General features: G+C 50.3%; 12 protein-coding genes across 12 annotated transcripts; 7 read left to right on the top strand and 5 right to left on the bottom strand.

The window, feature by feature from the left end:
• Positions 1-154: 154 nt before the first annotated feature.
• N7506_005000 (cytochrome P450) lies at positions 155-1,865 on the bottom strand (the record flags this gene model as incomplete). Its single annotated transcript, XM_056954294.1, has 2 exons — positions 155-1,321; positions 1,398-1,865. The coding sequence occupies 2 exons, from the start codon at positions 1,863-1,865 to the stop codon at positions 155-157; spliced, it is 1,635 nt and encodes a 544-aa protein (XP_056813183.1).
• Positions 1,866-2,751: 886 nt separating this feature from the next.
• On the top strand, positions 2,752-4,500 carry N7506_005001 (Major facilitator superfamily domain general substrate transporter; the record flags this gene model as incomplete). The annotated part of the gene is made up of 3 exons (XM_056954295.1): positions 2,752-2,872; positions 2,943-3,225; positions 3,282-4,500. The coding sequence occupies 3 exons, from the start codon at positions 2,752-2,754 to the stop codon at positions 4,498-4,500; spliced, it is 1,623 nt and encodes a 540-aa protein (XP_056813184.1).
• A 2,398-nt stretch (positions 4,501-6,898) lies between these two features.
• On the top strand, positions 6,899-7,384 carry N7506_005002 (putative quinol monooxygenase; the record flags this gene model as incomplete). The annotated part of the gene is made up of 3 exons (XM_056954296.1): positions 6,899-6,955; positions 7,024-7,136; positions 7,237-7,384. The coding sequence occupies 3 exons, from the start codon at positions 6,899-6,901 to the stop codon at positions 7,382-7,384; spliced, it is 318 nt and encodes a 105-aa protein (XP_056813185.1).
• A 542-nt stretch (positions 7,385-7,926) lies between these two features.
• On the top strand, positions 7,927-8,905 carry racA (putative Rho GTPase Rac; the record flags this gene model as incomplete). Its single annotated transcript, XM_056954297.1, has 7 exons — positions 7,927-7,959; positions 8,007-8,039; positions 8,089-8,147; positions 8,213-8,393; positions 8,468-8,700; positions 8,756-8,811; positions 8,886-8,905. 7 exons carry the CDS (start codon positions 7,927-7,929, stop codon positions 8,903-8,905), a joined length of 615 nt encoding a protein of 204 aa, XP_056813186.1.
• A 418-nt stretch (positions 8,906-9,323) lies between these two features.
• On the bottom strand, positions 9,324-10,451 carry N7506_005004 (RNA-binding protein; the record flags this gene model as incomplete). The annotated part of the gene is made up of 3 exons (XM_056954298.1): positions 9,324-9,561; positions 9,633-9,864; positions 9,923-10,451. 3 exons carry the CDS (start codon positions 10,449-10,451, stop codon positions 9,324-9,326), a joined length of 999 nt encoding a protein of 332 aa, XP_056813187.1.
• Positions 10,452-10,809: 358 nt separating this feature from the next.
• Positions 10,810-11,796, bottom strand: N7506_005005 (uncharacterized protein; the record flags this gene model as incomplete). The annotated part of the gene is made up of 4 exons (XM_056954299.1): positions 10,810-10,988; positions 11,042-11,193; positions 11,245-11,422; positions 11,475-11,796. 4 exons carry the CDS (start codon positions 11,794-11,796, stop codon positions 10,810-10,812), a joined length of 831 nt encoding a protein of 276 aa, XP_056813188.1.
• A 285-nt stretch (positions 11,797-12,081) lies between these two features.
• N7506_005006 (uncharacterized protein) lies at positions 12,082-13,655 on the top strand (the record flags this gene model as incomplete). Its single annotated transcript, XM_056954300.1, has 5 exons — positions 12,082-12,156; positions 12,209-12,458; positions 12,509-12,929; positions 12,983-13,510; positions 13,556-13,655. The coding sequence occupies 5 exons, from the start codon at positions 12,082-12,084 to the stop codon at positions 13,653-13,655; spliced, it is 1,374 nt and encodes a 457-aa protein (XP_056813189.1).
• Positions 13,656-13,733: 78 nt separating this feature from the next.
• Positions 13,734-14,854, bottom strand: N7506_005007 (cytochrome oxidase assembly protein SHY1; the record flags this gene model as incomplete). The annotated part of the gene is made up of 4 exons (XM_056954301.1): positions 13,734-13,833; positions 13,893-13,998; positions 14,052-14,561; positions 14,617-14,854. 4 exons carry the CDS (start codon positions 14,852-14,854, stop codon positions 13,734-13,736), a joined length of 954 nt encoding a protein of 317 aa, XP_056813190.1.
• A 166-nt stretch (positions 14,855-15,020) lies between these two features.
• N7506_005008 (UBX domain-containing protein) lies at positions 15,021-16,506 on the top strand (the record flags this gene model as incomplete). The annotated part of the gene is made up of 5 exons (XM_056954302.1): positions 15,021-15,105; positions 15,162-15,214; positions 15,262-15,380; positions 15,430-16,408; positions 16,465-16,506. The coding sequence occupies 5 exons, from the start codon at positions 15,021-15,023 to the stop codon at positions 16,504-16,506; spliced, it is 1,278 nt and encodes a 425-aa protein (XP_056813191.1).
• Positions 16,507-18,711: 2,205 nt separating this feature from the next.
• Positions 18,712-19,252, top strand: N7506_005009 (uncharacterized protein; the record flags this gene model as incomplete). The annotated part of the gene is made up of 2 exons (XM_056954303.1): positions 18,712-18,873; positions 18,947-19,252. The coding sequence occupies 2 exons, from the start codon at positions 18,712-18,714 to the stop codon at positions 19,250-19,252; spliced, it is 468 nt and encodes a 155-aa protein (XP_056813192.1).
• An 865-nt stretch (positions 19,253-20,117) lies between these two features.
• erf2 (palmitoyltransferase ERF2) lies at positions 20,118-22,083 on the bottom strand (the record flags this gene model as incomplete). Its single annotated transcript, XM_056954304.1, has 3 exons — positions 20,118-20,912; positions 20,961-21,069; positions 21,113-22,083. The coding sequence occupies 3 exons, from the start codon at positions 22,081-22,083 to the stop codon at positions 20,118-20,120; spliced, it is 1,875 nt and encodes a 624-aa protein (XP_056813193.1).
• A 602-nt stretch (positions 22,084-22,685) lies between these two features.
• Positions 22,686-23,535, top strand: N7506_005011 (uncharacterized protein; the record flags this gene model as incomplete). Its single annotated transcript, XM_056954305.1, has 4 exons — positions 22,686-22,835; positions 22,890-22,933; positions 23,117-23,321; positions 23,485-23,535. 4 exons carry the CDS (start codon positions 22,686-22,688, stop codon positions 23,533-23,535), a joined length of 450 nt encoding a protein of 149 aa, XP_056813194.1.
• Positions 23,536-23,834: the final 299 nt, after the last annotated feature.

Raw genomic sequence — 23,834 nt, forward strand, 5'->3', positions numbered from 1 at the left:
TTGCTATAATCTTCTTTATAGTTTATAATAAAATTTCAAATTTACATGCTTTAAACGGAGATATTCTAGGTCACAGACTCAACATAATGATCCAAACAACAAAATCACTGAGTCCCGTCAATCCCAATCCTGCCCAAATAACTCAAATCCCATTCTAAGCCAGATGCAATCTTACAGTCACCGGATCAGCCGGACAAGAAGTTAGCGAAACACCATAACGAATCTCCGACTCGGGGTGCACATCCTCAATCTTATCAAACCTCTGCAATAATCTCACTAGAACATAACTAGACCTCATCAAAGCGAACTGCTGACCAATGCATGTTCTGGGTCCCCCATTGAACGGAATATACTCCCAGGTGACCTTCCGGCCGACCCACCGATCCGGATTGAAGATTTCAGCATCCTCGCCCCAGATGTCTTTTCGGCGGTGTAGAACGTAAGTGCCGTACATCACTGTACGTCCCTTGCGGATGAAGATCGGGGAATTGCCGTCTTTCCCACCGCCGCGAGGGAGCGTAGTATCCTTTGTTGCACAACGGCGGTTGAAGGGTACTACCGGGTAGAGACGAAGGATCTCGTTGAGGAAATGCCGGAGGTACTGGCATGATTTCAAGGACGCGAAGTTCATGTCGCGTGGCTGATCGTAAGTACCGAATTGCTCGAGAATATCGCTTCGAAGTCTTGCGAAGATGTGTGAGTTCCGTGCGAGAAGGAGGATCGCCCAGCTCAGTAGAGAAGCCGTTGTGTCACGGCCTGCTAGGAGCACGTTTAGAGATTCATCGCGCAACCTGACGGGGTCTTTCGTAGTACTAGTCAGGGCTTCGAGGAATATATACTGTGATGGAACCTTTTCGTTGCCCTGGAATTTCTCTTCCTGTTGCTGAGCCTGCGCCAGGGCAGAGTGAACATACCGGTCCACAAAGGAGTGAACGATTTTGATGCACTTCCGAAACTCCTGATTGTAGATGACCCAGTAGAGTCGCTCAAACCGGAGTCGCTCCGCGAGATACCACATACACCGGTCAAACCCGTAGAGAAAAGTATCATCAGAGGCTTGTCCCGTTTCCTGTTGAGTTGCAGCAATCTGGCTATCACAGCTTTCACCGAAGAGGAACTCTGTGGCCGAGTCAAGGGTTAGACGAAAGAAGATGGCTTGGATATCCACTGCGGTGGACCAGCCGTCAGATAGCATCGGGATTGCACGCAACGCATTGGAAACATGACGTTCTTCCCTGTCAAGGTTGCTCATCTGGTCTCGCGTAAACTGAGGCCGTAGCAGTGATCGAGAATGCGACCAACTCTCGCCATCAGTAGTAAACTAGGTCCAGTCAGCCAGTCTTCTCGCCCTTTACCAAGAAAAGAAACGCTACATCCGATGTGGGGGAAAGACTCACAATTCCACTACCAACAACAGGATAAGCTACATTACGACGTGTATCACCCAAACCGAAATCATTGAACTGGGTCGCCAGCATAGCCTGGATGTTTTTGGGATCTGCCGTGAACAAGTTCTCTCGACCAGCCTGGCACATACGAAATGTAGAAACGTATCTGTCGTGCTGACGGGATAGGAACGCCACCCTTCTCTCTGCTAGTTGAGGAAGGAGCTTCTCTCTTGCTGCGCCAAGTGTCTCGAGCAGGGTGGAAATACCGAAAGGGTCCTTGCATGGGTATAGAGGGGATTCTTCACAGCCTAAACTGCGAGCTTTCTGGGAATGGCGCCAAGTGGAATAAAGGGAGAGAAGCAGACGCCCTGCAAGGATGACTGCCACAAGGCCTGGGACTATCCAGCTTCTTATGAGGAGGTTGTCAAGCGTTGTGGAAACAGTAGAGGTGTTGAAGAGCGGTCTTGACTCGGACATGGTATGAGAGATAAAGGAGAAGAGGGATCTGTACAAGAGACGAAGTACAAGAAGTGAAGAATGGTAAAAATCCCCTATCTGGAGACCCTCAAGCATACAGGATGTGAAGAACTGTAGAAAGTCGGGGAAAAGGGAAACAGAAATATATCCTCGAGTAAGTTCACCAGCAGTATGTTATTGCAACATCTACCTCGATATACAACAAAAATGACATTTCAGTGATTATTTAAGTATATATATATTTAGATCTATAAATGCGAAGATGATTTATTTCCATATCGACCTAACTCAACTCTATATTTAGCGTAGATGAACAACGGCCCCATTATCCTTGCAAGATAAGATGGAACGCCTGAAAACGCCTTATGGCAGCCCTTCCTGAGCGCTGCATTTTTCCTAATCCGGTAATCCGGTATTCTCTAATTCTCTGCCCGACCTGACTTCCCGCTTGGCATAGCCAAAAGAGCCATGGACATGCTGATCATGGGTGGTTACTGGAGGCTCTGGAGCCCTGGAGTGCTTGTACAGCGCCACGTGTCCATCGCTTGGCAGATCAAACATTGACTCGTGTTGACGTGATAAGAACAATATGTTTTCACTACTATTATACTGGCCCCCGGGCTGAGTTGTCTCCATAAGTAGCTCCTGGGGTCCGAGCATTTTGGAAATTGCAACGAGTGCTCAGTTCCAGGATAGATACTGGCCAGTACAACGAACGAGATAATCGCTTGATCTATCTTGCATCAGCGAATATATTAGGTGCCTTTTCGTCAGACGGGTATGAAGCACCTCTCCTTCATGAATCATTTCCTACATTCTTTTGCTGGCTTGTATTGATTCCTTATCGCCAAGACCCATCATTTAGCATCAACTTCCCGAGGTCTTCATGTCGATTCCAGAAAAAGACGAGAGTGCATTGTCACTAAGCCCTCATCCTCGCAGCAACATCCCCGACTGGAGATGGAAGGGAACTCTCGCAGTCCTCATTTTGACAACCCTCATCAATGGTCAGTCGAGCTCATGTATCTGAACATCAGGCGCATCCAAATCATCATTCTGACAACGTCATTGTTTTAGGCTATGATGTGAGTAACGTGGCCAACATCCAGCCTGCCCTCTACGAGGCCTTCGGCAACATTGCGCTTCTGCCATGGATCAGCCTGTCCTTCAGCCTCGCCGTGTTTGCTGTCCTATCCTTCTCCCGGAAGATCCTGTATTGCTTCGACATCAAATGGATATATATCGCCAACCTTGTGATCTTCATGGCTGGTGCTGCTGTGGCTGGGGCGGCCCCCAATCTACCTGCGGTCATTGTTGGACGGGTAGTTATGGGTGTCGGTGGTGCTGTTGTTTACCAAAGGTATGTTGCAATTCACCCCCAATGTCATTAGACTCATAGAGCTCACAGTAACATAGCAACTTGACATTTGTCGCCGTCTTTGCCACGCCTGATGAAACACCTCGTCTATTCGGTCTTCTGAGCGCCATATGGGCCGTGGGCCTCGTCATTGGAGGTCCTATTGGGTCCGCTCTCGCCTCAAACAGACACACCACCTGGCGATGGGCTTTCTACTTGAACCTACCCTGGGTGGGTCTCAGTCTTGCCCTCGCCGTTCTTTGCCTTCCCCGCAAATACCTAGGGCCAGACACTTCGCTGGTCTCTCGATTGATGGCGATTGACCCCATCGGTATTGCGTTCAACATGGCAGCCCCAGTACTGTTTGCTCTCGCATTAGAGTTCTCCGGTTCTGTATGGGACTGGGGCTCTGGTGCGTCTATCGCGACCTGGGTGGTTTTTGGTGTGGTCTTGGTTGGATGGATCGTCCAACAATGCTGGTGCATTGGCACGACTTCTGAGCAACGAGCCGTCCCCCTTCACTTGCTCAGTCGGGTTGATCTCCTTCCGCTTTGGATCGCGTCTGGCTGTGCCGGCGCATCGTACGCCATCACACTCTACTACACGCCGCTCTTCTTTGCGTTCGCTCGCAGCCACAGCGCCATGGAGCAGACCGTCCGTCTTCTTCCTTTTGTTCTGGTCTTCATCGCCGTGGTCATCCTCGTCGGTGGGTTACTCCCCATTTTTGGCCGCTACAACCTGATCTACATCGCTGCGGGAATTGCAACCGTCGCGGGAGCCGGCGCTATTGCCAGCACACTGAGTCCCCGTGTTTCTGAGTCCCAGGTGTTAGGCCTGGAAGCGCTCATTGGCGTTGGTCTTGGCTGTTCGTTTCAGCACGGGGTCGGTGTCGCGAATGTGATAAACAAGACCCCGCGCGACCGCGTCGACAGCGCGGTCATGTTCAACATGGCACAGATGGGCGGCATTGCAATTGCTCTAGCGGTTGCGGGTTCGATTTTCCAAAATGTGGGATATAGCCTGCTGATGGACGCCATTGGGGATAACGGGTACTCGGAGAAAGACCTGCGTGAGGCGCTCGCCGGGGTATCGTCAGCAGTGTGGCAGTCCGGCAATCCAGAGATTTTTTCTCGCGGGATTGATGCCGTGGCCACGGTGATTGGGCGGGAATTTTATTTAGTGGTAGCCGGTGGTGCCATCTGTTTCTTCTGCGGGTTGGTGATGAGATGGGAGAAATTGGACTATGGCAGGCATAAGAGCAAGGGTGTCGAAAAGTGAACGCTTCTCAGAATAGTTCATTTTGACAAAGAGAGAGAGAGAGAGAGAGAGATCTAGCCAAGGAAGTCATCTGACCTCCCACCTAGGCAACAGTAGACCACTGGGGACAAATATGGATGATTCGCTTGCGTCCACTTCATCAGATCAAGATTCCTTGCATAAGGCGGCTCGATTGATAGTTTTAAATAAGCCCGGGAATGAATCAACTTGTCGACCGGTTCCATCGTTCCCACTCCTTTCCAAAGTCCCCTTTCAGCATTTTTTCCTCATCACGAACTCTTATCAACAGGACACAGAACATGAAACCTGTCATCGTAGTGCTCATGATGAAGCCCCAGCCGTCGAGTAAAGTGAATCCATTGGTCCAGCAGCTGGGCGTTGCATCCCATCGAAGAATGATGACATAAATCCGCCAACAACCATAGCTAATCCAATGTAACTTGGATGCTGAATCCAGTAGTATATCCCTGTTGTTACTAGATGGTCTGGTGCTGCTAGGCGAAATGTGAAGTTTCGGCCTAGCTCTCTATATGCTGACAAGCGCATACATGTACCAGCGAAGATAGACAGAATAGAGATGACGGAAATCGCATTCCACTGGAAAAGTATCGGGTTGAGGGAAACATAGAGGGAGCAGATATGTGATGTATAGGTAGAGTCGTAGCAGTCAACTAGTACTACGATGGAATGGTAGCTCGTTGCAATGGTGTAAGCTCGGCCCACGGCAGTCATAAAATAGCCAGTGAGAAACTTGATACGATCCGGTGGCTGATCAATGCCTTTCGTCGAGTTTGGATTGGGAGGGCTTGCACTGAGTTCACTGCAATAGCTTGCTATCCCTATCAGGATCGCGAGAAATGGTAAAGCGGTTTGAGACATTTCGGTGTTTCTAGGGTTGTTTCTTGGGGTTGACAAGCAAATGTTTTTGCTATGCAGCGAGGGACATGTCCTTCTTATTATATGGTCATCCTTTCTATGACTTTTGCTCCTATGATCAGAACACAACGCGATAACCTGCAAATGGACTTTCAATATGGAATAATGGCGAAACTGACGCATTTTGACGAATCCGGCTGTGTGTTGACAAAGGTGCAGCGGTGGTGTAACAACCCATGGAGCACCGGGTCCACATTGATCAAAATCTGGATTTTGCATGAGAGTCACTGGATGACATTGCCGCCTCTGGGTCTTCTGCAACGTAATTGTTTCGATGACCAGAACGGTCATGTGATGAGATTTAACCTGAGAAGCTGCGGTTTCTGTGTTTTCATATTTACATTTTCTTCTTTGAAATTATGTTCTGCCTCGAATGACGGCATTGGACCTTTTGAATTCCATCTTCCTTGCATTGTTTACAATGTCGAATGTCGATCATCTAGATTTCCGAAATCCCGATCTTTTCTACTCCGTACCGGCATGAATATCATTGTGACGAAATGCATCCAATCTTCCGGTTAGTTTACCATCATCGGCATCTGCGTGGTCTAAATACAAAGCTAGCGGGTAACCCTTCTGGGTCGAACGCATTGCAGATAGGGATGAGTTGGAAAAGGCCATGTACTACATGAACCATGACCCGACCGCTAGTTATCTCAGAAACATGTGGTCAAAGCATGCAAATCATACGAGACCGGACCTCAGTATGCTATAAATCCAAATCGATCATTTCAGTTCTTCTGGCAGCTTTCATTTGTGAGTACTTGTAATTTCAAGTTAAAGGCGAACTGAATGTCGTAAACCAGTAGAATTGTTAAGTCGTTGTCCTAGTTTTCATTAATAAGGCATGTAGAATGGACGCAACGACGATGTTCCGCGGGGGAATATATGGCCATTCAAGTTATGCACATAATCATCCCAGGGACTTTAGAGTTGGTATCATTCGTGGAGGGGGTATAGTCGACAATAGAGATGAACTTACAGACCATAGGGCAACTAATCTTTGGTGGAGGGAGTCCTAAGTTCAAGTACAGAACATGTCTTTCTTTCTTTCCAACTGACCCTTCAAACTGGTTCAATGACATTGGTTTGAGTCGTGGCTATGCATGTAGAGTAGATTGTATAATCTAATGATCCCAGGGCTCGGCGGGTAGAGGGCCAGCTCCCCACGATCTATACCCGGAATGCGTGAATGCGTACAGCGCACCAAGTTGGGTGATAATAGAATAGGAAATTCCAGCATTCGGGCAGATTGGGGATATTCTTTGAAGTTGAGAGTATATAAACACCAAGGTTCCTAAGGTTTATTGTATGTGCCCCACTTGCCCTGGGCCGAGGTCTATGTGGATTAGGATTATATGATCCGCATAACCAAGGCTATTGAGTATTTAGTATTTAGTATCTAACTCGTCTACTTCAAGCTCGAAATATTTGCTATTTTGCCTCACTCTCACATCCCACCATGGCCGAAATTAACGTCGCTGCAGTCCTCACCCCCAAGCCGGAGAAATTTGAGGAGGTGAGTCCCGAGCTTCCCCCTCCCCCTGCTATACATGGTGCTTTTGACATCTAACCTATCATATCCAGGTGTCCACCCTCGTATCTGAAGTGATCAAGCAGGTCCAAGAGCACGAACCAGACACCTTGCTCTACTACGCCTTCCAGCTCAAAGACAAGAACGAGATTGTGATCGTTGAGAGGTAGGTCAATCAAATCAGTGCCGCGCGAACAGACCTTGCCTCGGCACATTCTACTGGCAGACAATCCTGGCCACTGCGATCCAATGCTGATCGGTTCTAGGTATAAGAACCAGTCAGCGGTCCAGGCCCATGTCCGGGCGCCTTACTTCCGTTCCTTCGCGGGCCAACTACCCGCCCTACTGGCGAAACCGTCGGAGCTGAGAGCTGGAGGATTCCTGGGCGGTTCCAAGGGCGTATCGCGACTTTAAATCCATGTCGGCAGTTTGAGGGATATTAAAAGGACAGAGAGTAAGCCCTCTGTAAACGCCGACTCGTGATTGAATTGTCATGCGATTGGTGCATGAACGAGGGTCTGTGTTTAGGAGAAATCCAACCCTATCAGAGAGGATAATTATATAGGCCAGCTATTAGCTATGGCGATGTTAGATGTCAGATGTTAGCAGTGGAATCCAATGTCACTCTCCACGTTAGTCTCTGGTATTAGTTCCTCTTGCTTGGCTGGGAACTAGTGATCCGCCTTTCCTTTTTTTCTTCCCTTCACTCTTCTTCTTTCTCACTCTCCTTCCACATTTGACAAGTTTTGAGGTAAGTGTGTGGTTAACTCCGTATTGTTTTTCTCCTTCGATCCCGGTTCTGCTCCACCCCCTCCAGCTCCAACCTCCCCCTGAAGCCGAAGCTAAGCAGACCAGATACCCTTTCCGCGTTATCGTTGTTCCCCTCCCCCTTATCGTCATACTCCAGCCCCTGTGGGAAATTCAGCTGGGCTCTCCAATTCCACTCATATTGCAACATGGCCTCAGGTCCGGCGACTCAGTCCCTCAAGGTGCGCATTGCCATTCTCGTATATGCGCCGTCTAACCCTTCTGGCAGTGTGTGGTGACCGGTGATGGTGCTGTCGGCAAAGTCAGTATTTCCGCCCCAAACAGACACTCCCGACATTGACATCTCTTAGACATGTCTTCTGATCTCCTATACGACAAATGCCTTCCCCGGAGAGTACATCCCTACTGTGTACGTGCCCCCGTCTTGCCTTTCACCCCCAACCTCTATCGCGACCTCCACTGATTCCCCTGCAGCTTCGACAACTACACGGCTAGTGTAATGGTGGATGGCCGGCCCATCAGCCTGGGACTGTGGGATACCGCCGGACAAGAAGATTACGACCGCCTCCGACCCCTCTCTTACCCGCAAACCGATGTTTTCCTGATTTGCTTCTCCATCGTCAGCCCACCTTCCTTCGATAACGTCAAAGCGAAGGTAAAAACCATCCCAACCCCCCAGTTCTCTCCCAGTCGACCAGAAAACAGCAAATACTAACGGACACCCTCTAGTGGTTCCCTGAAATCGAACACCACGCCCCCAATGTCCCCATCATCCTCGTGGGAACCAAGCTCGACCTGAGAGACGATCGCGCGACCACGGAAGCCCTCCGCGCACGCAAGATGGAGACCGTTTCCTACGAACAAGCTCTGGCGGTCGCCAAGGAGATTCGCGCACATAAGTATCTGGAATGTTCGGCTCTGACGCAACGCAACTTGAAGAGCGTGTTTGACGAAGCTATTCGGTGAGTGGTTGCGGGTGTCCATACTTGAGTCTGTTCCGGTTACTAACTCGCTCAGGGCTGTGCTCAATCCTCGTCCCGCTACGAAATCCGGGAGGAAGGGAGTCAACAAATGTATGATCTTGTAGAATGCATTTGTTTGGCTGGACTCTCCCATGTTCTCGTATGCTATAATGAATAATATATAGTTAATACGGCGTCTGAGTAGTTAGAGGCTTTTTTCTTATTTCGCCGGCCTCTGTTTTGTGATGAAATCCATTGACCGTTATTTCCTGGGACTGTATGTTGTCTTCTTGGCTCTTGTTGATAGTTCTGAATTTCTTGGCTGCGATGTTGGAGGTTCCAAGGTTTGCAAGGTTATGTACCTGATGCCAGTAGCTACCGAATATAGATCAAATGGATATTGAACACTATGTTGAAATGGGTTATTGGAGTGTAGTTTTTACAGAACAGAGCAATATGATTGGTATCTCCTAGCCAGGCAACATAGACAAAGTAGGTAACTTTTAGAAACAAATGAAATATGATCGGCAGAACCTTCAAGATACATGGCATCACCTGCATCTTGCCGTCCTCCGATATGCATCAGCAAAGAAATCGTCTACAAGCGATCCACCAGCGTTGATTCAAAGACGGCCTCTGCGGCTAGGGTGGACACCAGCCCACTGGTCATTGGGATCAGCAGCACCGTCCGTACCCACGGAGTTGGCACCAGTGGCACCCTCCTGCTCAGGCTTCTTCTCGTGCTTTCTCTTGTCCTTCTGGATCTCCTTGGCCTGGCGCTGGCGCTCCTCGTTGAGCTTCTCGTTCTTAGCTTGGATCTTAGCATTGCGGTGCTCGGACTTGCCGCCGCCGCCTCCAGCACTGTAGTGGGTTAGTATTGGTACTTGCAAGCATTGCGGGTTGTGCATATTGCAGTTCAGATGGGAACTCACGTCAGCTCAATGTTCATGCGTCGAGGAGGGTACTTCTTGTCGTCGAACATGGAGTGGTGGTACAGCTTGAGGCAGGTCTTCATGCGGTCGTAGTTGTCGAACTCAATGAATGCGAAGCCACGGCACTTGTTCTTGGGGTCATCCTTATTGGTTGCGACACGGATTGTGGCAGGAGGGTTCTTCTCGAAGTGCTTGGCGAGAGACTCTTGGTTGGCGGAGTAGGGAAGGTTGCCTGTAACTAGGTTAGCATGACCTACTCGATTGCAAAACGGTTTTGATAGATGACATACCGACGAAGCAGATGAAACGAGCACCCTTCTGGGTCTGCTCGCCCTCGGCCTCAGCGGTCTCAGCGGTCTCGGCAGCGGGTGCTTCAGACTCGGTAGTAGGCTCGGAGGTCTTGTCCTTCTTCTCTTTCTTCTCCTTCTTGGCCTTCTTTTCCTTCTTTTCCTTCTTCTCCTTCTTCTCCTTCTTTTCATCCTCCTTGGCGGGGGTCTCGTCCACATCCATAGCGTCCTCTGAGGCGGCAGCCTCGGCCTTAGCCTCGCGCTTCTTCTCCTTGCGCTCCTTCTTCTCCTTCTTGTCCTTCTCGGTCTTCTCAGCCTTCTTTTCCTTCTTGTCCTTCTTCTCCTTCTTGTCCTCCTTCACCTTGACCTCCTCAGCGGCGGTCTCAACAGGTGCGACTTCTTCGGACTCATCGCGCGACTTGCGCTTTTCCTTCTTTTCCTTCTTCTCTTTCTTCTCCTTCTTGTCCTTCTTCACCTTCTTGCCCTCGGGCTCGACGATCTCGTCCTGAACGAGCTTGCGCTTGTCACCCATTGTGATGTGTATGTGGAGTGGGTATTATTTAAAAGGTGAGCAAATGGAGGTAGAATGGAACCGCAATTGAGCCGTTCCTGGGGATGTTCGAAAGAAAACAGAACGAGGTGGAGAACGTGTGCAGAGAATCCAGATCGAAGCTCCAAAAAAATCGGGCGGAGAGAAAAGTGAAATTAAATTTTTGCCGCGTGGCCGGAGGCGGTGAGGCGATTAAAGATATCGTCCGATAAGCTCGGATCAACAGAATGGACATCCTTGGATGACCTCAGGGCTACTTGGAGCTGTACATATCAAATTTAAAGCTTTTTGGTGACCGCAGTCCCGGAATGATACAATAGTTCGTTATCCATATGGCAAATCAAAACACTAAGATCTTCACACCCTTCTTCGATCCTAAGCGGTCCCGCAATTCCGGCCGAGTGAGCAGCTTCAAGAGCGGCATGTGTGTTTCCTTCATATCAAAGATTCCTCGCTGCTTCTGGTCAATGTGCGATCCATCAATGACGATGCGCTCCAGTTCGTCCAACTTGAGAGTTCCTATACCAGAAGTTAGCAAAATCGTATAGTTAAAAGCAATGGGATCGACTTACCGGACTCAATCAGATCGGAGATTCTGGTAGGAGTGCCAGCTCCAATGCCAGACCGAGCGCGTGTAAGGAATTGCTTGGCTTCCTCCAGTTTGATGTGCTTGGCAAACAGCTTTCCTACAATAGTTTCCTTGGTCGAGAACGGGCGAAGTGCACTGGGATATTGTTAGCCGCAATCTAGACTCGAACTTGAAGATCCGCCTTACCGCACAACATCGGCAGCCCGCAGGGCAGCGCCGGAGATCACAAGTGTGTGGGGGGTTCCATTCTTCTCAGATGCCTTGGAAAGATCTGCGCCCTTGGGGCTGAAAGTCTTCAGGAATTCTGGCAGCTGTTCGAGCTTGCGGGTAGAGGTGAAGCTGGAGGTGTCGAGGAAGGCGGAATCTATAGATCGGTTAATGTCTGACTCAACACCATATGAATTGAGTGTACTTACCAGGAATTGAAAGATCGCTCAATTCAACAGCAGAAAGCTCCTTTTCATGTCGCTTGGCCTTTTGCGCAAAGTAATCGCCCAGTAACCGGCCGTCCATCTTGCCAATTGATTCGTCAATACCATCTTTGCGCGATGACTGCTCGCCATCATCAGCCTGCTTCTTCTTGTTCTTGTTCTTCTTCTGCTTCTTTTTGGTGGTTCCCTCTGCAGGTGTTCCTGCAGCCTCGGTCTTTTCCTGCTGGGGCGCAGCGTCCTCGGCTTGTCTCTTGCGCTTATTTTGGATCTTGGCCGAAAGACCCTTGGGGGCGTTTGTGTCGGACATGATTTCTGAGATTGAGTCAAAATATCCAAAGGCTGTCACTTCAAATGCGAAATCGAAGTCGCATCGGAACTAGACCTCGAGCAAAAAAAAGTTGCTGATTCATCAATCGTTATCGCGATAAGGGTGACCCGCAGTTGTTGTTTCTGGACGCGACGGACAAACATCATCTTCGATCTTGCATTCGGAGTCGACAATTGCTTTTGTACAGTTGTCGCTACTATATGCATATGTGGTCTGATATAATCCTGTTGGTATAGGAGCATCTCCCTTGTGGAAAATCAGACCATGTCTACATCAACTCCAAATGCGCGTGGTCGCCGGTCACCGTTTACCCCGGTTGGAGAGAGCAAGCTAACAGGAGTGAGTTCCGGTGTTCCTTTCAATGTCGGGAGTTATTAACATCTTAATTTAGCTTCAACGTCTTCCTGGACACACACGCTACCCGCTGACACCCAGTCGGCTGGTGACTGCTGCCACCCCGGGCACTCAGCGGTCAGCCTCTCGTTTCACGCCTCGCTCCAGGGCCGCTGGGGCACCTTCTACACCCCATGGACTCCGGGCCCGCCAACAGCGTGCCGCAAATACCCCGGGTCGAGATCGCCGACGTAGCGGTCGTGCGCAGCGAGAGACGACCTTTGACATTCTTAGGAATCTCGGGAGAGGTATGATATCTTTAGTTCGTTGGAGGTATAGGATCTGACTCTGGCTATAGCACTCGCCCCTGTATCTCAGCCCATTCAATCTTCACCTCAGGAACAGCCAGAACCCGTCGAGGAGCCCCTCGATGAATTTGAACAGCTCGACAACGAACCACTCGTTGAGCCCCCGCGACTGTCCCTTCCTATACAGGGATCCTCCTCAGGAGATGATGAAACAAGTCCAGAGATGCGCCCACCGAGGATGTCCCTCGCGCTCGGGGAGGACGACATGGATATGACTTATCAGTCCGTCGAATACCCCCGCCGAGAGACGAGCATCAGAGACCGCGAGCGTCTGTCGATGATGAGTCGGGCTGGCAGAATCAGCGGCGACTTTGAGGAAACACGCCTCGAGAGCGACGATGCAGAGGAGACCGGACTCATTGTCGAAGACGAGGAAGCTACAATGATGAGTGGCGGGGATTTCGATCGAGGGTAAGTATACACATGTTCGATTATCTATGTTACAAAGCTAATATGACATTTAGGGGAGAGACGGAAGACCTTGGTCGGTTCCACTTTGACCTCAACTTCCCATCTCCTGTCGCAGCTCCGCTGGATGATCCCATTGATGGGGGTGACGATATGGAAGACTTTGCGCTGTCGACTGCAGATGTCCAGCCGGCTCCAGTTGAATCGGACGATGATGACGTTGGTGGTGATTTCGGGTTTGGAATCGATTTCCCACCCGCGGCGGCGTCTCCCAGTGAAAGCCCTGGACTTGTGGGAGGAGGGCTACGAGACCAGGAGGCACCGACTCAGGGCAAAGAGAAGAAGATCTCACGCCATGGAATCCCCGTTCCAAATCTGCCAGCAGGCGTAGTCAAAAAGCTAGCCACTCGCTTTGCGCGTTCCAAAGCCGGCTCCAAAGCGAAGATCAACAAGGCCACGCTGGCTGCGATTGAACAGGCATCATCGTGGTACTTTGAACAGGCGAGCCAGGACCTGGCTGCGTATTCGAAACACGCAGGACGTAAGACTATTGACGAGAGCGATGTCATCACATTGTTGAAAAGGTTGGTCCAAAATAACCCTTCCAGCAACTCGGCTAACTGTTCCAGACAACGTCACATCAACAAGTCGACGACAGTGTTTTCTCTTGCCCAGAAACATCTACCCAAGGAGCTTCAGCAGGACATGAGATTGGCCATGCCGCCATGAGTACTCAACTGTCCACGATCAAAACACGAACGCCTTTAAACACCAATATGCTCCGGGGGAAATGAAATGCCAAAACAACTACCAGCTTCTGTTCTGGCGAACTCGGCGTGTTACCTCATTGGGGCCCTTCTTCAAAAGCATCGCCATCATGATGGATGTGGCGAAGGCCAGGCCATACCTGCAAACGATGAGCACAAATCCCCAAACCAGGAACGCAGAATATGCGACAGGACTTACCAAGTGAAGATGTACTGGGAGTGGTTGTTTCGCAGCGTGACCTCGGCTCCACGACCAATCGGGATACCCTTGGCCGCGCGATCATACGCCTCAACCAGATCAGGTACTATAGTACCATTGTTAGCCTGTATTCATAGCGTTGCGACTTTGCATACATACCCATAGTTTGCTCAATCCAGATAGGTTGACTCCCGCTCAACTCGGCCATCTGTTTGATATCGGGGAAGTAAAACTTTCCTTCTGCGGGCTTGTTGTCTGGCGTAAACATATTCTTCTTCCATGGTTCACGCAGTAGACCCTCAATGAGAACCTCTTCATTCGTTACACCCAATGGTCGGTCCTTCTGGTCCACCATCTTCCTACAAATCCAGCCCCGGTTGACAAGTACGGTGCTGCCTCCTTCTCTCTCAAGCGGGGTAACCACAGTGTAGCCATCTTCACCATCGTGCATGCGAGGTCCAATCAACATTTCCTTGTCATGGCGGAGGTGACCGGTAGCATAGACGCGGCGGTAGTCGAACTCTGCGATCGCCTCCGGGTCGACTCGCGGAGGTAGCGGAAGAGGAGGTTTCACGAGGCGGTCCTCAAATTTAGCGATCAGCTTGGTCTTCCAGTCCAAGCGCTGTACCTGCCAGGTTCCCAGGATGAACGCAGTAATTGGAATCAAAGCTATGCGGAAGAGTACATTAGCAATTGGCTACCCACGTAGATGATCGGAACGTACCGAGGATGATCAAACCAGGGCCATGTTTCTGCTTAGTCCGCACAAGTTTCGCGGGGTGGTCGACGATGTTCAAGCTATCAGCTAACTGGCGCGATTGCGATATTTGGCGGGACTGCTGGACGCGGCATTGGGCGCAGATGGAGTTCGGCTTCCATGAAATGCGAGGGCTCCGAATTGCCCGGGTATACGGTGTCCAGGCCGTAGCCGTTTTCTGTACAGCTGAGAATATTGGCCGCATGGTGGTCTGATTGCGTGAGGTTGGTGAAGAGTAAGGTCAGCGGCAGATGGAATTTCGGGATCGGAGTTACCGTGACCGCCCAGGCTTCCCCCGTCTTATACTTGGACTCTCCGCACCAGCTGGTCTCGACTGTTTTTTGGACTCTTGTCGTTAAAGGGGTGCGATCATGACCTCGTTCTATCAGGGATCTCTTCAGGAGGGTATTGCTGCGGCCGTCAGCGATGCAAAGGCTGTCATCTGTTTTGTCCGAGGTTCGTCAGTCTACTCCCCGCATTGACAGATCGCTGATCCTGGGACTTGCATATAGACGATGAGGAGCTGAGCTCTACATGGGAGAGCGCTTATTTTGGAGATGATGAGGTATGCTAGTTCATTGCGATCGATCATTCCTTGTCTGACGGCGATAGATTGCGCAAGCAGTCAATGCCAAAGCAGTCGTGCTGCGCTTGACTGCTGGGTCCCAAGAAGCTGGATTTCTGGCTTCTTTCTGTCCAGTCTCAAAGTTCCCGACTGTCGTCCTGATTAAGTACATATAATGGTTCAATGTTCATGGATGGCTGGCTAATGTTATGCAGTAACGGCACTCTAAAGGAGTACATCGGGCCAGATATCTCAAAAGATGACTTTCGCAATCGATTGATTGCAGCTTTGAATAATGATACATCACCGTCAACTATGTCACCCCCGGTGAGCAGTGACACCCCTGAGGTCTCAACCAATTCTCCTGCGCCTGTGCCAGTCAGTCAACCGCAACCTAAGGCGGAAACCAAGCCTAGCAAGCCTACTGGAGCTGCACAGCAAACGAGCCAGGCTGCAGCAAAGAACCCGACGCAGTCTACGAAGCCATCTCCTAAAGACACAAAATATACAGGCCCATCAAGCTCTGTATCTCCAGGCCAGATGTCCACAGAGCCCAAGTTAGACAAAGGCAAAGCCCCGATGGGAACCAAAAAGCCTACTCCCAAAGTTACCAAAAAGGAGACAGTCCCAGTCGTGGAGCAAAAAGTTAAACCTGCGAAACCCCGAGGACCCCCATCTGAATACCGGCTGCAGGTACGCCTGTTTGATGGAAGATCAGTGCGATCTAGCTTTACGCCAACCCAAAGCATCAAAAATGATGTTCGACCTTGGCTTGACCAGCAAATGGAAGAAGACACCAGACCATACAACCTCAAGCAAATCTTGAACCCGCTCCCCAGTGAAACCCTGACTGTGGCCCAAGAGTCTCAAACCCTCCGAGATCTCGGCATTGGATCCACTGCAAACTTGGTCATGGTTCCCGTGTCAACATATACCGAAGCCTATTCTGCAGCTGGCAGTCTACCTGCCCGTGGTATCTCTGCTGTCTACGGCTTGGCATCTTCAGCTGCCTCCACCGCTACGGGTCTGGTGAGCTCGTTCCTCGGATATGGCCCTGCCGCGACACCGGAACCCACTCCTGCATCTGAGCCAACTGGTTCCACGCAGCGTCCAAGAACATCAGGTCCTAATATCAGAACTCTGAGGGATCAGCAGGATGGACGTGGTAATAGCCAACTGTACAATGGAAACCAGGTTAGTATTTCTCCCTAAATGCATCGGCTGTGGGCCCTGGCTGATCTTATTTCTAGTTGAACTTTGAGCCGCGGAAGAATCAGGACAAGGATAAATGAGCGAGGGGCTGTACAACTAAGTGGTTTCTGGCGTACTTGCATTTTTCATGATCGGCGTGATTGAATTGTTCAATGTAGCTTATCGTATTGGGGTTCATGGGTGATAATCTATCTCTTTCTGCATAAAAACTGGTCCATGTTTTCTAACTCACTGTGCAATCTTCCGCGTATCTGGAAAGCGACTACCTACTACCCAGCTCTCAAGTCCTCGGAGCCGACTGGTTTGCTCTGGGGTATGTCTCTGATGTCACTTGACCATCTCCGTTGAATCATCGAGGTTTTGCGCATACAAAGGAAGTCATTGTCGGCTTGGTAAACCTACCGGGTCGGCATCTTGGTCAGACATGAAGGGACATCAATAGCGCTATTGGGGGCTCATCGTCAAAAGCAAATCCACTCAGTAGTAAGCGGTTTCTAAACAGTCTCAAAGTCGGACTCGAAATACAACTTCGATTGCAGCAACTGTGATCTTGATCAAGTCTGACGCCTTTCCACTCGAGTGCTAAGAAATACCTGCATCCAGGGACATTTGCTTGCAGCCCTGGAGGCTTATCAACTCTGAACTCTCCCTGAGAAGAAGAAGAGCTTGTTTTCTCGCTCTTTTTCTATTCTTGGGGTCAGGATATCGCGCGGGAGTATAACAGACACAATCCAGGCCATATTAACGAGGACTCTCAGGCCATACCCCGTACAGGGTGATGCATCACAACATGTCCATGAAATAAATGCTGAACAGGTATGAACTGAGACGACTATGCTTCAGTAGACACGAGACACTGCCTATCATGTTTGGTGGAATGTCAGTCATTGCTTCAGATATACATTCAATTCTTGATTGGGGAGTCAAGTATAGTTTACTTAGGAGATATGTTTTGTGGTACAAAATGGCGACAAGGAATCACTATACAAAAGACCCCTCTTCTTATACACCAACCTTGGACGTCCTGTAAGTGAAGTTGCAACCTCCCGAGGTCCCGAGGTCGTTGGTCCTCTAGTGAGTCCTTAAGATACTAAGTCTACAACAGGTGACAACATCCCAGACGGAGTTCATTCTGCTACCTGCTTTCCTCTGAGCATTCCAAGGCTACAACTTTGTGTCCGATAGAGACATCATTCATTTCCAAGGCCTCACTTCCGTTGCCCTTTACTTTTCAAGGTGCATATTGTTTGGCGGTGTTTGCCAGGCTCCTCCCAGGTGTAGATTGATCTAGAGAGCGAGAGCTTCTCTCTCCCTCTTCTTCCTCTCCTCGTCTCGTCTCTCAAAATCCTACAAATCGTACATGTCTGTTTGCGGTTTTCTCGTCGATAATTTTTATCTGCTTTGTCTAACCACTCTCAGCCTTTACAGACCTTGCGACTGCGTAAACAGGCAACAAAGTTGCATGAACAAGCAGCAATCACTTGCTCGGCACAAGTCTGTCGGTTCCAGCTCGCCATACTAGCACCTCATGCAGCCAGGCAGGAACAGCAGGTTCTACTTCAACGGCAGACACATTCTCCACCCCAGCCAGCAAGGAGAGAGGCAAAAAGCACACAGCTGACATAATTCTGGACGATGAGAGTGCGATTAAGAGGTTGCTCAATGGGTATCATTCGCGCCCAACTACATGGCTGAGATACAATCTCTACACTTGCAGGCTGCGTCTGAGATGGCTCGTATCCACGATCGGATCGAGCAGGATAGACAGATACTAAATACAGTGAAGGCCGCTACAATCATCTCAATCTACGAAGAGTCCCGGGTCTGGTGGCCAGCTACCACGAGAGGTGATTTGGTACAATTGCCAATGCATTGTCCAGTCTTGATCTCTGATCACTGTATGGACGACGTGGGCAGGATTTGACAATGTCACTCCCTGGTCCCAACCAGGTGATTCCGTTCAACATGGCAAGCCCTGGTTAACCGGCTGCCACCCAACGTCAGACTGGAGTCACTCCCTCCGTCGTGTCACCATCCGCCGCCTCTAACAGCGAGGCAAATACCACGACCCGCGTTCAGGGTCCCCCGTACGGGATCTCACACGTGGATCCCTGACGAGCCCTGCCACAGCTCACTCTCACTCTCACAGCCAGGCCACAAGCCGTACCTCTTTCGAAAACATCCCAATGGTTCGATCTATCTGCAAACTCCACCGCACACGCGACATCTTTGGGGTTGCATAGAATGGAAAGCTTTCTGGCACAGAGCGTGTCGCAGCGAGTTCCATGTCGAGATTGAGTGCCCCCTCTCTTCCTGCAGCGGCGGCTAACCGTCGGCTTGTCAACCTCGCTAACGAGGAACCCTCCATGGAAATGGCCGATGATGACGTTACCTCAAATGAGCGACCTATGGATACTCACATCCACGCCAACAATGATCAAGCAACGGTATTGAACGCGATTCTTGAGAACTTATCAATCAGAACGAAGATGAGACCGCTAGCCAGTTCTACGCATTTAGTCTAAAAACAAGGACAAGAAGGGTACAACTGAGGAAAGCCCGGAAGAGGAAAACACCACGAAGAAAGTCGCCAAAGCTGTTTTGTTAGCATCTATTGACATGCTCGATATACAGCTGGCGAATATTACGGCTATTTCCGAGATGGCCAGCATCCATGATCAGATCACACAGGACGAACGGTTACTCAGCACCGTACAGACAGGCAGGATCACATCGTCGTACAAAGGATTTTTCGGATTGGGTGAAAGTTATCTGAGTTCCAATTTCCCGAGGCCGAGTCCGCGTACTAATCCCCCAGGACAGTGAGGACCAGTCGGTTCATGTTACCAGACGATTATTGAACACGCTACATTGCCTTCGGAGTATCCCATCTACAACGAGAGACAAATCACGCAGACTTCAGAGGTTCGGATCAGGATATGCCCGACGAGCCCGTCGAGACCTCGGGAGTCAGCCGATGCAAGGTATGCAACTCGGTCACATTTTGATTTACTGTCTACGGAGCTCCCAGGATCAATATTCATGTTCATTAACTATTCCGTAATGCTTTTGTATGATTGAACCTGGAATTGAACAGTTGCAGTTCATGCATTCATAGTTTATCATAGGTGGCCTGTATATAAAGGTTCTTGTGTAGACTATTTGTCTCATAAGTCGCTTCCGAGGTCAGTACCCGCCAGGAAGGCTGGCTGGATTTGGCCAAAGCTTCGTGCTTGGCCCAAGGTCGTCTGTCGGTTGTGCGCCAATGGACGTCGCATCTGCTGGAGAAATCGCTGCTATTTAATATCAGGGCCCCTCCAGGGCTGAGCCTCCCACTTCACTTTTATATCTGCATATTTCTTAATCCAGAGGTCGAATGATTGTACGCTACACTTGCTCGAATGTCAAGAAGGTGAAGTAAAAAGGTTCAATAAAGGTATATGGAGAAAAATTTTGGTTTTGATAGGGTTGTCCATTCCCATGTAGTCACACAAGTCGAATAAACACAGTAAGAAATCGATCTAGACAGATCAGTTGGAAGGACGGGATTATGTTTGTGCTGATAACAGCAGAATAAACAGAAATCGAGACAATAAGGGTATGTGTAAATGAGATTAGAAAGTGGTAGATGGAAAGTATCCTCGGGGGGAATTCGAGAAGGGAAATAAATCATGGATATCATCTTCATAGGTCATAGCGGTCCGTAGGCCGGCAGGAACAAATGATTCGTTTGTTGGAGGTGATTGCTTAGCCTTGGTGGGGGGCCAACATGCTGCATCTCAATGGCTTGGGATTCGACATCTGGCACACGGTACTTGCGCTTCTGTGTGCCGAGGCGCTGATCACCATCTTGGTACTGCTCCTTGAACTGCATGTAGGTAGGGGGCCGAGGGCGTCCAAGAACGGCAAGCCAGTTCTTGAAGACGTTGCCCTGTGTGAAGGGTCGATGTCGGTCAGACTTGGCAAACTTGTGCGAGTTGAGATATTCTCTGGTGGTCTCGCCGCGGCCGGTGAGGAAGAGATGGTACGCCCACAGCGAGGTGGGATACGGCACTGCGACAACACCGTAGATCACCATGGCCCATGGCACTCTCCACTTGGAGATCGCAGCTCCAAAAGACACGCTCTCTCGAGACATGTAGACCAAGATGTGTGCCAAACTGGCACCGATCAAGAAAAGAGAGAGGATTGTGCAGAAGCTGACAAAGGTAAAGAAGTAGCGATAGTTTCGGCGGCCAACGCAATTGTTGAGCCACACGCAGTGATGATCAAGGGTTTCGACACAATTGTTGCAGACTCGACAGTGGTAGCAGCGAGGGGGTCGCCAAATATTACATGTCTTACAGAACTTCACAGGTACATCCATGGCAGCCACGTCAGACGTGGCAAGCTTGACCATCACCCAGTCATTGGTGGGTGGGCCAAGTACCAAAGGATCGTCTGTAGATTCGGAATGAGGCATGGGGTGGACATTGCGAGGCATGACCTGTATCGTCAGTAACTATAGTCACAACAGAGTGAGGACAGCACTTACTCCGGGATCGACAACAGAGGCGTGAACAAAAGACGAAAAACACACGTAGAATATGTAGGCATACACGATGGGAATAGCCGGGGAGATGTTGTGCCACAACCAAGGGCCCCTAAAAAGTTAGCCATATTCAAGCGGTTGAGCGGTGCACATACGAGAACGCAAAAAACAACGCTGAGGGAATAACCAGCAATAAGCCTGTTGCAATGTTGACAGGCTTATCCCGAGAATTTTGGAAACGCCCTTTTCCGCAGAAGAGCGTGTTGCCAAGGAAATATTCATAGTTTCTGCCCAGGTTCGTTCTTGGAAGCTGAGGTTTCTTCACATCAAGAGGGCCTGGGGATGATCCAGCGGAAGAAAGGTGCTCATGCCCTTGATGGCTACGCGAATCGTGGTTGTTGTGTCCCGCGCCCCTGTTTTGCAACGAGAGGAACGAAAGAGGTGATTTTGGTGGTGGTGCCTCTTGTACGGCATTTCCTGTGTAGTTAGCACCCAAATTGAGGCGCTGGGGCTTATTCTTCTGATCTCGATCCCGCAGCAGCCGAACGCTCTCACCCAGACTCCGAATAGTCGTGTTATTCGTGGGGCTAGCATTCGAGGTATTGCGGTCAGGAATGATGGGATCTGTGAACTCCGTGCCCCGAGACGGCGGAACCTCCATCTCAGGAAGAGACCCTTGGGGGACTGTGCTGTTGGAGACCAAGCTTCCTCGGTGTTGGCCGCCCTGTTGGGTCCATTCGTCGGATGACGAGACCGTCCCCTTCGTCATGGGCCGCGTCCCTCGGTGTGCCTGCAGTCGTTGCGAACTCATGGGACGAAAGAATCCTTGTGCTGTCAGAGACGGTATGTGTGACCTGCTCAGCCTACTCCCCGAGCTGCCAGGTCTGCTAGTCCCTTGACTAGTGATGGAGTTCCGGGTTGGAGGCGGGCCACGACGAGACACCGATGACCTAGACTGCGGCTGAGGGGGTGGTGACGTATAAGACGGAGTTCGCTCTCCGTCCTCATCCGTCACTCGAGATGAGATTCCCCCAACCGAAGGGGGTCGTGGGATTCCGAGAGCATGTTGCTGCGTTGAGGCCTGGCTTGCATCGTGTGTGTCGGGGCGATCTGACGGGGTCGACATGGCGCCGGAAAGGGGTGAATATCAACAGTTGACTAGATAACAATGCGCAGGCTCATATTTGGTGCTGAAGGAATAATTGACAGGGAGCAATTTCACGGAGGCTTGGGCACCGAGATCGAAGGATAAGGCGACCACAAGCGGAGCAAACGAATGAGTGACGAGGGACCAAGACAAGGTCTAATGAGCGAATGAAGAAACCGATCAGGGTCCTGTAGCTTCGTTAGTATCTGGGTCCTTTAGCTCCAGTCCCACCGACAAGACGCGCCGCAAAGCTAGGGCCGAAATAGAGCCCCTGACCAAAATATGGGAGACATACCTTTGGTGTGAACTGCAATCGCGTCAAAGCCAGTTACATCACAGAAACAAACACCACGGAACCTTTGGAAAGGATCGTATATGCGTCAGCAACCGGGATAATTCGAACCAAACAATCGCAACCCAAGGGAGTTCAATAGTCGCAGCCAAAGACGGCGATGTCACCTGACCAGGTCACATGACCAACGGGCAACATCATACTACCACTCATGATTCTCTCGCACTACCCGTTTCTAGATCTCCGCTCACGACTTGTACTACCAACGCACAATCAATTTGCTGCAACCATGTCCTCCATTGCTGCTCTGGCTACTCGCCGGGCTCTGACCCGTCAGCCCCTGTTCCGCGCTCCCCCGCGCCGCTTCAACTCTTCAGCTCACTCTAAGCTGGAGGAGGCCACCCTCGATAAGGCTCCCAAGCGCGACCCCGAGCTCTACGTATGGACCGCACGCCTGAGCCATGACCAATTCCGACTAACCCTGTTCCGCTAGGTCCTCCTCGGTGTCATGTCTGGTGCCTTCCTGATTGCCGGATGGTGAGCATCCCTCCCGAAATTACCCTAAATCGCCTCTTATATCAACAATTCGCCCCATTTGCGCCATTGTGACGTGCCACTACCTTGCTGAGCACTATCTCAACTGAACAACATGCCTCAATGGCGCGCAACTTCACAACATACACCCGAATCGCATGATCGCTAATTGTCGCGATCTTATAGGTACTTCGGCCGCAAGCCCACCTCCGTCAACTCCGAGAGCAACGTTCGCATTGCCCAGAGCTCCATGCCCTGGCACAACGAGGATGCCGAGGGTGCCAAGCCCTCCAAGTACTCTTACCACCCCCACGGTGACAAGAGCCAGCCCCTCCGCGCTGCTCCCAGTGCCATGAACACTGTCATTGTTCCCAATGTCACCCTGCCCGAGGTATGAACCTGCTGCTTTTTCATGCCCCATGTGTTGCCAATCCTGAACCTACTGTTCTCTGCTTCTCATTGTGCCCCATTGTACTTGTCGACTTCCGACTAGAGACAATTGCATGATCGCCTTGTTTAGTCATGCAATGCTGACATCACCTCTCTTCTGATAGGAGCTCCACGAGAAGTTCAACAAGCTCGGAAAGGAGGAGTGGGACTACTAAATGCTTATTGATGAGCCAGTAGAAGTGCCGTCAGAAGTTTAACGAAGCGAACTGTCGTTTGGTTGCGGCCAATCGCTGTACACTAAGACTGCTCCAACCGGGGGAGAAGGGTGCGTGAACTTGTCTTTGGGATGGCAAGAGATTTGTGCATAGTATTTACTTCAGATAAAGAGTCAATTCAGTCTTTTTCTTGCGCTATAGCCGTTTATTTCCTACCGTCCGTTACTTACACATCTTTGAGACGAGATGTCAGCACAAGTTGTCTGCAACTATCTGCATTGATTATGAATTTAGAAAAA

The sequence above is a fragment of the Penicillium brevicompactum genome (assembly GCF_028827555.1).
Source record: "Penicillium brevicompactum strain IBT 35665 chromosome Unknown utg000003l_segment0_segment0, whole genome shotgun sequence".
In the NCBI taxonomy this organism is placed as follows: Eukaryota; Fungi; Ascomycota; class Eurotiomycetes; order Eurotiales; family Aspergillaceae; genus Penicillium; species Penicillium brevicompactum.